This window comes from Pseudopodoces humilis, chromosome 20 (genome assembly GCF_049639895.1).
Source record: "Pseudopodoces humilis isolate 2021_Gansu_Grassland_sample_001 chromosome 20, ASM4963989v1, whole genome shotgun sequence".
In the NCBI taxonomy this organism is placed as follows: Eukaryota; Metazoa; Chordata; class Aves; order Passeriformes; family Paridae; genus Pseudopodoces; species Pseudopodoces humilis.
The window spans coordinates 515,859-528,824 of record NC_142219.1 but is presented as its reverse complement, the minus strand read 5'-3'; the positions used below and the strand labels follow the sequence as shown (position 1 = coordinate 528,824).

The 12,966-nt window shown below is 48.5% G+C and overlaps 1 protein-coding gene across 13 annotated transcripts in view; it reads right to left on the bottom strand.

Moving 5' to 3' along the window:
• RIMBP2 (RIMS binding protein 2) overlaps positions 1-12,966 on the bottom strand; it is a 100,533-nt gene that overhangs the window by 11,620 nt on the left and 75,947 nt on the right. For 9 of the 13 annotated variants that reach the window (XR_015774235.1, XM_088065103.1, XM_088065104.1 and 6 more), the window contains 8 exons: positions 11,232-11,308; positions 10,089-10,198; positions 8,867-9,676; positions 6,280-6,431; positions 5,511-5,972; positions 4,917-5,060; positions 3,790-3,948; positions 402-1,484 (listed from right to left, as the gene is read on the bottom strand). Coding sequence is in view for 12 of the 13 variants with exons in the window: in XM_088065103.1 (XP_087921229.1) it covers positions 402-1,484; positions 3,790-3,948; positions 4,917-5,060; positions 5,511-5,972; positions 6,280-6,431; positions 8,867-9,676; positions 10,089-10,198; positions 11,232-11,308 (2,997 nt within the window). In the remaining variant the exon portion in view is untranslated. The remainder of the gene's footprint in view (positions 1-401; positions 1,485-3,789; positions 3,949-4,916; positions 5,061-5,510; positions 5,973-6,279; positions 6,432-8,866; positions 9,677-10,088; positions 10,199-11,231; positions 11,309-12,966) is intronic. The other 4 variants (XM_088065108.1, XM_088065109.1, XM_088065110.1 and 1 more) reach the window with 1 other exon arrangement.

Below are 12,966 nucleotides of genomic sequence, written 5' to 3'. Positions count from 1 at the left end.
TTTTAATTCAGATGGGCAAAATAAAGAAAAGCAATCTTTTGGAAAAATTATAGTTCAGCTAACCCTTAATTAAAATTTAGATTCAGTTGTCCTTTAATAAAAGCAGCCATTATTGTAATTTGTTCTGGGGGAAAATCATTGCAAAGCAAATTAATCTGATTTCAGCATGGCACAAAAGAGGACCATAAACAAAAATGCAGAGTAATAAACAAAAATGAGTTGGGAAGAAAAAAAAAGGGGGGAGGGGGAATGTAGCAGATGGGCCCAAAGGATGGACTTGAAAAATCAATTTGGGGAAAAAAAAATGAAAAAAGAAAAAAAATAAAGAACAAAAAATTAAGAGAATAAAGAAAACAGACTGATTCGGCAAGCAGATGTTAGAAGGAAGATACTTCACACACCAGAGAGTCTTCTGCATCTCTGTGGGATGGCTTTGCAGGGACAGCAGCTGCCCTAGAGTCAGCTGCTTTAAAGTCGCTCTTCCAGCCTCCCTGCACTTCTTCGTTAGCCACACGATCTGTTCTGTGGCCCTTCTGAGCTGCCGACCTCCTCTGCTGGCTCTGCTGGCTCTGCTCGCTCCTGGGCTCCCCGAGGGACGGCCCCAGCTCCCCGAAATCCTCCTCGATGCTGCTCTGCCTGGTCAGGGTCCTCCTGCGGGCCAGCAGCGGCCGCGGGCCCCTCCGGCAGGGGCAGGGCTCTGCGTCCCCCTGGGCTCTGTGCTGGGGCTGCTCATCCTCATCCTCATCCTCATCCTCATCCTCATCCTCATCCTCATCCTCATCCTCATCCTTGCCCCAATGGGCTCTGTGCTGGGGCTGCTCCTCATCCTCATCCCTGCCCCACTGGGCTCTCACACCATGCTGGGACTGCTCTTCATCCCTGCCCCACTGAGCTCTGAGCCTGTGCTGGGCTTGCTCTTCATCCCTGCCCCACTGGGGTCTCACACTGTGCTGGAATTGCTCTTCATCCCTGCCCCACTGGGGTCTCACACTGTGCCAGGGCTCCTCTTCCTCCCTGCCCCAGGTGTGTCTGGCACTGCCCCTGGGCTCCTCTTCCTCCCTGCCCCAGGTGTGTCTGGCACTGCCCCTGGGCTCCTCTTCCTCCCTGCCCCAGGTGTGTCTGGCACTGCCCCTGGGCTCCTCTTCCTCGCTGCCGCAGTCCAGCCCGCTGTCCGGGCTCCGGGACAGGGACTGTCTGAATTTGCATCCGCGCTCGTCCGGCACCAGCTCCTCCAGCCCCGGCCCCGAGCGGTGCCAGGGGCTGTGCTGCTGCTCCTGGGGACAGGGCCTGCTTGCTCTGGGCTCTCTGGCTACCCTGGGGTTCTTTCTATAGGGCATACCTAAACCCTGCCTGTACAGCAGTTCAGAGTATTCACCGTCCTCTTCAGCCACTTCTGGAATACTGAAAAGCCTTTTACTGTGGTGTGTCTGCTGGGCAAAGTCAGGCTGCTCCCAAAAAGTGGCTTCAGTGGTCTTATCGTACTCCTTAAGATTATGTAATGTCAAAAACCAGACAGGGAACAAAGAGTGTGTGACAAAAATAAAATAGGAGGGAAAAGGGAGAAAAGAAAAATAAAGACAGAATTAGTTTTAGAGCAATGGCAAACGTAAGACATGCAGCTTATACAGTGAAAAGGACGTCATGCTTTGAATGAGGATCTGTGAAAAATAAAGACATGATTAAGAAGTTGCTGGGTGCCAGATACAGCGTGAGAGGTCAGTACAAACAACTGAGTGATGCTCTCAACACGACTAAACTCATGCATTTGCAAGGGAGGGATGAAAGCCACACACGTGTTCCAGCATGGGGAATGACAATGGCAGTAAAACTCCTTCCTTGCCCCGTGCCAAACTGCCATCTGATTTTCTGTGTGAGCAGAACCCGTGTCTGAGAATGACAGCTCTGCCCCAGCAAGCTTTCTTGCTTTGAATCTCTTAAAGCTTCCTGTATAAGCTGTAAAAATCTTCAGTCTCCTGTCAGAGGAGAGCTATTCCACAGCCGTCACTAAAGAGTTCTGCTTTCCTTTCTAAAATCCTAGAACACCTGAACCATTTTCAAAGCTTGGCTTCCAGGGAAAGCCCCCTGGATGCAGGCTGCTCTCAGAGGTCACTGGGTCTGCACTGCCATCAAATCTCCCATCATGATCCTGTCCCTGCTTCATAGAACCAGTGTTTGAAAATCAGCCTATGAGCAGAGGTAAAAGTCTCTGTTTATGCCAGAAGCAGGTAAGAGCTATCCCAGCCTGGGTAAAAGAAGCATTCTGGACATGCCAGATACATTCTGCAACCTTCCTATTCCATTTCCACAAAACAAAGAATCTGACAAAGAATCCTGAGTGTCCTGGCTGGGCTCTGGGAGGAGGGAAGGGAGCACAGGGCAGGAGGTGCTGCCTCTGACTGCCAGGATTTATTGATTCTGCATCCCAGAGATCATCTCCCCTTGTGCTTAATGCCCGGATCAGGGGAATCTCTGGGCTCAACAGCTCCCATAAATAACAACAGATCCTCTCAGAGATTTCAGCAACCTCCCTCCGAGCACCCTGAACCTGGCTGTGCCCTTCCACACTTCCTAAGTTACTTCAGACTGTTTCACCTGTTTTCCTTTGTTTTTAAAATGCATGTAACACCCGTGGAACTTGAGATGGAGCGCTACAGAAGTGGACAAAAGATCAGTAAGCACAAATTATCACAGTTTTGATAGACACTACATCAAGAGAAGCCTGCAAACCTCAGCAGGTCAAAAATGATTGCCTACACCAGTTAAGGTTCTGGAACTTTCTCAGTATCAACTCTGCCAATACTGATTTAAATCCAAGAAGTAAATGCACCTTCTGATGCATAAAGAACAAGAACAGTCTGGGGATTATTCTTTTTGCCAGGGGAAGGGAACAGAAGAAGATGCAGAAGGATTTTGGTTTCAACCTTTATGTTGGTGCAGTAATAGAAACACTGATCATTTCTTCTTTTGAAAAAGTATCTGTCTCACTGCAGACAGAATAAAAGGACTGAATTTACAGCACATGAAAGCAGCCATAAGAATGCTCAGAATTCTTGTATGCATGAGAAAATAGTGCTGATTTTAGTTCAATAACAATCTACTGAAAAACAGGTAGCCTGTGGCTTTGTGCTTTCTAGAAAAACACAGTTTGTGTAATTACTACACACATGAAGAAGCAAATACAATTTACATGTACAAATAGAATATGGAAATATATATTGAGTGTTGGGAGTGTTTTGTGCTCTGCATATGCTTTAGTTGCTACACTGAAGTTGTGTTTCATGATGAATATTCCTGTATTAAAGCAATATTTCTGGAATGTATTTCCTACTCTCTCTGCTGGTTCCCCGATATTCAGAGCACAAGGAGTTTTGATAAAGCATTGATCAAACAAAGCTGAAACAACTCCCTTTCCTACAGGAATGCTTTAAGCCTGTGGAAGGGATGGGACTAGCACTGGATACGTGGACAAATCACTCAGACAGGAAAAACAGAAGTTGTTTTGTAAGTTTTTACAAATCTCCTTGCTCAGAAACAACTCATTTTCGGGCTAGCACATGCAGTCTGTCTTCACGGAGACACGGGGAAGGGCCCCAGATGCAGAACAGAAATTGCAACTGCAACAATCACATGTAGGAAAACGGTCAGTCAGCTGAAGTTTATCTATCAAATAACGAACACCAGGGTAATAAATGCACTGGGGTGTGGCTGTGTCCCACAGAGCGAGTCCAGGGCCCTGCAGAAGCTGAGGGAAGGTTCTGGAGCAGCCCCGAGGGGTCCCTGGGCGCTCACCTTGAGCGCTCCGTGCGAGGTGAGGCTGAGGCGCCGCCGGCCGCCCTCCTCCAGCTGCATCTCGGAGTAGAGCTCCTCCTCATCCTCCTCCAGGATGTCGGACAGGTCGGAGCCGCGGCTGCTCTCGGTCTGGTACTCATCCCCGTGGCAGTAGTGAGCCTGGCGGGCGAGGACAGAGCTCAGTGCCGCTAACGCCGCTGATCCCCATGACCCCGAGCGCTGCCCGGGACTGCTGTGAGCCACCCTGGGACACAGCACCAGGCCTGGGCTCTGCTCTGCTCACACATCCTCTGCTCTCTTCTCACCATCTGTGATCCCAACTCAACAAATCCCAGCTCAATCCCAGCTGACACAGGAAAGGATATCCCCACTCACAGCACCAAACCTAGGTTTAGACTTGCTCAAATTCCCCTCATTAGAAGTCCTTCATGCACCAATGGAATTGCTGACCAAATTGTAAAAGCCTTAGGTTAATTGACATATCATCTGTTCTTCGCAGCTGTTTGTTACATCACATTAGAATTTAAAAGTGATCGGCATCCAATTCTTGCAGCATATCACCACCACTGTGGACCCTCAACACAGGGGGTCAGGTCTTTGGCTAAGGTTTTTTAAACTATGCCAAGACATAAGAAAATATCTCATTTCTAGAAGTTCTACCTCTCTTGAAAGTAATGTAATAAATTATTTTATATTTGTTTTCAGTGGGATCAGAATAAAAGCTTCCATTCCTTGGAGCCATTCCCACGGCACATTTGTTTCCTGCCCTTAGGTCCCTTTGTGGCACCCAGGAATCCTTCCCACGTTCCCTTTCCCACAGCAGGTTCTCCCATGCAGCAGCAACACCCACACAGAAAACACCCAGGACCCAAACAGGACGGTCCAGTCACATTTTCTATATTGTTATCATCTTTTTTTTCAGTTTGCAGTGCCTGGGGCTGCTGGAAGGGAGGATGCTCAGGAGATCCCTGTGCCAAGCACTCAGCTCCAGGAACAGCAGCTCCTGTGCCCAGGGCTCAGCCTTGGGTCACCAACACAGCCACAGCTCTCAGAGGGGACTGGGCAGAGCTGGGCCTCCCAAAACCCTTCCTGAACACCTGATGCAGCAACAAAACCAGGCCACTCACCTGCTTGCCAAGCTCTGACCCTTTCAGGAAATCATCAACCGAGGCTCCCCTTCGCTTGACCTTGGGGGAGTCATAACCATCCTCCTCCTCATCGGAGAACGGGGCCGCGCTGCTCCGCTCGCTGAAAACGCTCCTCCTCTCCATCTAGCAGGGCAAAACAGCAGAGAGCTGTGAGGATCACTGTCCCTGCCCCAGGGACACAAATGGCAAATAAATAAATGCTCTCCTCTCCATCTAGCAGGGCAAAACAGCAGAGAGCTGTGAGGATCACTGTCCCTGCCCCAGGGACACAGAGGTGCCCACACAGGGGTGTGCCCGGGCAGTGACACTGCTGGCAGCTCCAGGAGGAGCTGGAACAAAAAGCAGCTGCAAACAAGTGTGGAAATGCAGCACTGGGAAGGACAAATATGTCAAATTCCCTGTGGACCCATGGCAGTGGGCACAGAAGGGCTTTACAGGCACGCTGCATCCCAAGCCATGCATCTTCAGAGCTTAGGGATGATCACCTCAGGGCACACAATGAAAATTCTTGGCTGTCAAGCGCCACAATGAACAAACCACCCCCAAAAGCCTCAGGAAGAAGTTTGCCTTTACCCTGTTGCTCTCTGCCACTCTTTGTGCAGCTTCTCTTGCCATGGCTTTTGCGATGGTGTTGGGGACTGGAGTGCCTTGAGGCTGGGGCAGGATTCTGTTGGGGGATGGAGATCTCCTCCCCTGGAGTGGGCCGTGGAAGTTGGGTGGCTCCAGCATGTGTCCGTGGACAGGGGACACCGAACGAGTCTGCTCCCACGACTCATCCCTTTTTAAATGCGGGCCTAAGTGTTCTTCTTTGGTTTCTGGGGCTCCGGCACTTGCTAATGGCTTAGATTTGGGAGCGGTTCTGGGGTGAGGGGTTGGAGGCACCAGGAGGTCAGATGGAATGGCAGCAACACAAGAGTCCACCGAGTCTCCCTGCGCAGAGAGCGTCCGGACCGTCACTTCCCTGGCGTCCAGGCTCCGCAGGATCCGCAGCTCCAGCGGCGTGCTCTCGGCTGCTGGGAACATCACCTCTGCCACCTGAGGGCACACACACCTGTGAGCACCACGCCCTGCCGCCCTCCCCTCAGCCCTGCCCAGGAACAGCCTCCAGAGCCTGCACAGAGGGAGCTGCTGGGCTGAGAGCCCCTGCCCCAGCTGGCACCATGGGGTGACTCCCATCACCGACCCCAATTTCATCCTCCCAACCCCGATGGCCAAAGGGCTGTTAGAGGGGCAGTGAGCTGTGCCCAAAGCACAGCACAGGCTCCACTGGCAGCCCCCACAGTCCCTGCAGGGCTGTGCCACCCTGCCAGCTGTAATTCCTGAGGCAGCAGGACGGACTCACCCGCTGGCCTTTGGCGTAGACACCGTAGCCCGTGACGCTGGCACCGTGTGACGTCCCCGTCGCCGACAGCACCGGGGGCTTCCAGGACACCTGGATGGTCCCTGGCGTGGACCCTGCCCGGACAGACACATCTTGAGGTGGAGCTGGAGGACCTGAGAGAGATGGGAATGGTCACTCTCGAGCCTCAGGTCAGAAGTGCAGTGAACTGAGGTGCAGAGTGGGCTGCAAGCTGAAACTTCAGCATTTTCCAGCAGCTGATTAAAGGACAGCTGCTCTCACAGTCCCTTCTCTGCCGTGAATCAAAAAACACACCCAAACCTCTGAAGGCACTGACAGTATGTCAGTGTAACCACAACCAAATAGCTCCTTAATTAAAAGGCATTACCCCACTATAAATAGCTCTTCTTTGGCCAGAAAGCCAAAGTAAAAATATCACAGAGTTTATTAGTTCATGAATTTTTCAAGCATCCTGTTGTGTAGATTTAACCATCAAACCCTGAGCAGAGTCTGCTGCTAAAAGGTGTCAGGGCCCAGCTGCAGCCGTCTCTGCAGGACAGAACACAGGCTTGGCTGCTGGGAAACCCTTCTCCCAGGGAACCAAACACAGCCCATTCCTGTTCATCTGCCCAAGAGCTACAAACACTTTACTGTGTGCACAATAATCTGCAAACACCACACAGGCACCAGCAAACAGCCAGTGCATTTCACTGCTCTGCTGAATTCCAGCCTCCAGCAGACATGGAAATAAAACCATGGTCATGTTCAGCTCAGTACAGGCACAACAGGAAGTTTTTGCTTATACCATCCCTGAATATATAAAGTATTTTTATCTTGCAAGTGAAGAGTATGCAAATTGGCCTACTATTATTCTTGGCCAAGAGAGATATTGGTTTGGGGTTGAATTTCAGCTTTACTGATCCTCCTGCTTTATTGACAGCCAGCATTCCCGGCTCAGCAGGGCTGCTCAGCTTACAAGCTAGAATGCATCTGATCTGACCCAGCCTCCTGCCAATGCCAATGCCATTAATCTGCTCTTGCAGGAGGAGTCACCTTCCCTTCATTCCCCAAAACCAAACAATCCCCAGGGTGTCTGTCTCGACCTTCACAGGCTGTGGCAGAGCCAGGTTTAATAAACTGCAGTGCCCGAGGCTCAGCATGGCTTCTATTTCCTCCCAACATTAAATGGGAAATTATTCCTGATGGTTTTCCATGGTCTTGGTCACCAACATAAATGTTTATTTTGGAATTCTGCTACACTTTTCTCCTTTTTTTCACATAAATTAGCTCCAAAAACCACAGCAGCCCCATTGGTCCTGATCCTGTACTTATCTCTATTTTCAGATCTGAGTGCCCAAGAGAGAAACACTTCTATTTTTGTTTAAGCAATTGCATTCCATTGATGAATGAAGATGAATTCAATTGCATGGCACTATGATGGTAACTCCCATCACTGACTCCAAATTCATCCTTTTCCTTTGTTCCAGTGACTCTGCAATCAGGCATCAGCCTCTGATCACGGCCACAGCTGCTATTTTGTTTTCTCTACACAACAGTGAAAAGCTGACTGGGTTCTGTAGAAGTGAAATGAAGCACTGGGGAAGATTCTGGTTCTAAAAGCTGTGGCTCGATCTCCTCAGCAGAGAACAGCTCTGCACTGCTCAGCAGACTCCACAGCTAGAGGGAGATGCAGCATGGGAAGTGCTTAGCCTGGAAAAACCCTCACTTCAAAAGGCCTTTCCTAAATAGCAAAGTTGAAATGAGTTCAAGCCAGCACCCAGGCAGTGCCTCCCAGCTCCCCCAGGACACATCCCAGGGGTGAGGTGCCCTCCTCCCAGCACATCCCACACCAGCACTGCCACCGTGCAGCGATTCCAGACTAAAGGGAAACGTGTCAGGACATCTTCACTGGAAACAGACTGGCATCAATCAAAGCCTCACTCCCCTCCCCTCTGCCCTCCCTGTCTCCTCTCATGAGAGTCAGGCAGGCTGAGGAGGAGAGCAGCAGGAATTCCTGCCCCTCTGCTGGAACCAAAGCCTGGCAGGGAGGGAGCAAACCCCAGCCCAGAACATCTGCTGATGTTTCACCTGCCAGGGGCCACTTGAACTTGAGTGTCCCTTCAGAGGCACCCAGGGACCTGAAACACTGAATATTTAGTGTTTACCCCCAAGGGTCTCCTGCTTGGCCATGATCAGATGACCTTGGGTAGGTAAATCTGAAAGGAAAGACACTCAGATTTTTTCAGTTGCTGCCATACGCCCCCAAAACAAGAGATTATCCTTCAAATTCACTCCATTATTTCTGCTCTAGTTTTCAACACCACTTCAAGGTTCTTGAATAATGGCAAATGAGTGACAACACTTACCAACACCCTTAATGTAAAAGCCAGGTGGGAAAAAACCTCAGACTTTCCAAAACACAACAAATCTGTTGACTTTACAAATTCAAATTGTGCAATGGAGTCAATTACAGCTCCACAACCAAAATGCACTTACATCCCCTAAATGCTGTGAAGGTTAAAGCATTTTATCTAGCATTTTCAGAGAAATTCAACTGAAGAGTTTTGGGGTACGAAGGAAAATACCCAACCTGCTGGCAATGTAGAAAATTCCACAAAGGCTTCCTTTTTTTCTCGCTGTTCCAGGGGAAGCTGCCAGGGCATCTGGTGGGGCTTTGCCATGACCTTCACCTTGTAGGCCATATTGGGCTTCAAATTAAAAAAATGGTACTTGTAGCTAGCAGCCTTGACAATGTCAAACTCCTCCTCGTTCAGGAAGATGACATGACTGTAATTACTGTTTGTAGGGAGCCAGGACAGCTCAGCAGAAATCTGGGTGATGTTGTCCACTCTGAGGTTGGAGGGGGCTACGATGACGTCCTTGCCCACCACCAAGGTGCACTGCAGCTCGTCGGAGTTGCCCTTGTTGGTGATGCTCTGGATGGATATCCGGTACGTGCAGGTGGAGATGTTGAGCTTTTCTATCAGGGCTTTCGTCCTGCTGCCCAGGGCTACGTTCATCCTGATCTCCTTGTCCACCAGGACGTTGTAGCTGCTGACGGTTCCCCAGCCGGGCGGCACCACCGGTGGCTCCCAGCCCACAATAACACTTTTGGCTAGTTGTTTGATAAGGGTGATTTTTCTAGGATAAGGCACAATGTCTTCTCCAATCTCATCAATGTTCACATCCAGCGTCCCCGCGCCGTTGCTGACCACGCCGGAGTCGATGTGACTCGGGGGACTGATCTCCAAGAGATCTCCTTCCAGGGGAGGGCCCGAGCGGTTGATGAAGTTCTGATCCTGCTCGCTGCTCAGTGTGCTTGACAACCGGCTCTCGTTGTCTTGAACAAAATCCACAAAGTTCGAAGGGACCAGTCCTCTTTGTCCATCCAGAAGTTCTCCTGGTGAGAAAGAGCAATGCCATGAAACCCCTGATGGAGGAGAGCTCCTGCATGGCAGTGCCCTGAGAGTGGGCAGGACAGGGGGCGAGGGGTGAGTGAAACACATGAGCACCCCCAGTTTGGGAACAAAGGCCTAGTAAGGGAAATACCAGAACTGCCACTAAGCTTTTTTGTCAACTTAAATCTTGCCAGTAGGAAAAGCTGACACCATAAAATATCTTATAATTAGCTCTGCCTGCAAGGAGCGGCTTTGCTGATGCAGAAACTCTTTTAATTAACACCACGATGATAAAGCTAATTTTAGCAACCGATTTAGGAGCAGACGAAGGAAGGAATTTGGAGCGTGTTTGACAGATGAGCCGATTCCAATCTGCATGAATTAGCATGAATTCATGGATTCAATAAAAAGTACCTTCGTAGAAGCCGTCCTCGTCCATGTCCCCGTAGACATAAAGGTATTTTCCTGCCGTGAGAGGGAGCTCCGCCTCTGGGTTCTCATTTGGTCCATCAAAGGGGTTGTAGCTGTGGGGGGACAGGCAGAGCTCAGGGCCACAGCTCCACGCAGGACAATCTCCCCAGGCTGTCTTTGCCTCCCTTCTGAGGCACCTTCTGAGTGGGCCTGAGTCAGGTTGTGCCTCTGAGGTCCCCTCTACCCTAAACCCGTGTCCTTTCCTGCAGGGTTTACTCAGACACTTCCCACTTAGGGCTCTTGAAAAACACTGGCCAAAATTCTCTTTATTTTTTGGAGAATTAAAGCAAACTCAGTGGTGGGGGTCTTTTCCAGTCACTGTATTCAATTTTATGTTCCTTTTACACAAGTTCATTAAACTTCTACACAGGCAAGGTAAAAGAAGACAAAAAACAGTGAGCTACATCTAAGGGAAGCTACTGAGAGACAAAAAGTATTTATTAATTACTTAAATCCGTATCCATCCTGAAAGAAACTGCTAGTCACTGAAATTTTCACCATGACAGTAGTTCATGCCTGAAATCTTAATGTGCAGAGCAGTGATGGACTCAAAATCCTTTCTTGCTTGAAAAAGTAATTGATAAGAAGAGACTGAGAGCTCCTCTCCAGAGCAGGAGGTGCCATTAAATCTGATTTAGACCTGAAGGGCAGGAATGCAGGGGGTGGAGAGGCAGGGGGTGCTCAGCTCCCACTGACAGCTCCAAGTGCAAACAGCACAGCACCACAACATCCACCCCATCACAACCATAATCATAACCATAATAAATCATAACCATCACCATAACCATAATCAATCATAACCATCACCATAATCAGAACCATAATCATAAACATAATCAATCATAACCATAACCATAATCAGAACCATAATCGATCATAACCATAACCATAATCAGAACCATAATCAATCATAACTATAACCATAACCATAACCACAACCATAATCAATCATAACCACAACCATAACCACAACCATAACCATAACCATCCATCCCATCATCACTCAGCACACAGGTGAAGTGCAGCCACACCTGATGTTGAATTTCACAGCTGTGTGTGACACCTGTGAGGAGAGGGGAGCTTTACCTGTACCGGGCAATGCAAAGGTGGACTTTCCCAGAATATCTCTGCTTTGAGGTATTGGAATTCTGATCATTATCCATCTGTGAGAGGGGAGAAAAAAGAGAATGTGATTACAAAAAAAAGAAGAAGAAATATTTTTCCTGACAGGAGATATAAATCAGTGAACACCCAATATCAAGGGGAAAAAAAATTCAATTCTAACATGGAACACAACTGGTTAATTTTACTTAGAAGGGCAGATTCCGGTGACTGAGTACTTAAAACAAATGCTGAATTTAGAACTGGTGCAAATGTCAACTTCCAAACCCCTGGAAACACAAAATAGACCCCCCCTGCCAACCCAACCCAACCCAACCCATTCCAACCCAACCCATTCCAACCCAACCCAATCCAACCCAAACCAATCCAACTCAAACCAACCCAACCCAACCCATTCCAACCCAACCCATTCCAACCCAACCCAACCCAACCCAACCCAACCCAAACCAATCCAACTCAAACCAACCCAATCCAACCCATTCCAACCCAACCCAACCCAACCCAACCCAACCCAACCCAAACCAATCCAACTCAAACCAACCCAATCCAACCCATTCCAACCCAACCCGCAGCATCAGCATCTGTTGATGCCACCTTTTCCTCTAACTGAAGGAAATAACAAATTTTCTTCTGAATTTAACATCACATTTAATTCAATCCTGTGAAGCCACACATTTATTCCATTACAAATCTGGTCCACAAAACCCAGAGATTTAGTTGTGGTGTTGAATCAACACAGACTCTGCCTATTTTAGCTCTGCACGAGGTTCCTCACAGGTAAAACAGTAATTTCAGCTATGCTTTGAGCTAGAGGTTTTAAAGTGAGGGCTGAACTTCACTTATTGTAGAGTTTGCTGTGAGCCATTTCAGAAAAAATGACCAACTTTCTGCCTGAGCTTGAGAGAACTTTAATTGAGGTAGAAGTACTGGAGTAACAGTGGGATCAAATAAAATAACTTGTTCAAAAGCAGAGCAAAATTTTACAACCCAGACAGAGTGAGCACTGAACTGCAGCTGCCAGGTCTAAACTGGTCCCTGCCCAAAGCACACCAGGAAAATTCTGAGTCAAGTGCCTTTTCCTGAGGGGTGGTTCAGCCCAGCCCACACTGCTCCAGCTCCCAGGGATTCCCTGTGCAGCACTGGGACACCCAGGAAAATCTGCCAGGATTATCCCCTGGTACCTCATCGAGCACACAACCAGGAATGCTTGTTCTAGAAGGCTTTTTAATAGAACAACCAGGGCACTTGCAACTGCATTATTTGCAGAGTAACTATTTATTTATTTGTTTGTTTGTTTATTTCAGGCTTCCCAGCATTATTTTCCATTTTTTAGATTTTATTCATACACCCTCCCTTGGGTCTGGGTATCTCTAGAAAGGAATGGAGCTTAATTTCTGTGAGCTTGCATAATGTAAGAGTGTATCACATAATTACACTCTAGAAGGCACAAAATGTACAGTTCTGCAAAAGAGGGCTTGACATTCTCACTGAGAGATAACTCAAAAATAATAGAAAAGGGGAATTCAACTTGACGTGTGCTTCTTCTGTTCCTTGCTGTTAGTTCTGCTTCCCTAAGTCTCCTTGCTAAGCTGCTTTTTCTGTGGCCTCTTCAAAAAGCAGTGAATGTTTCCACTTTTCAGTAATGCTGCTACACAAATATACACAAATATTTCCTGTGGATAATCCTCAGATATGCCCA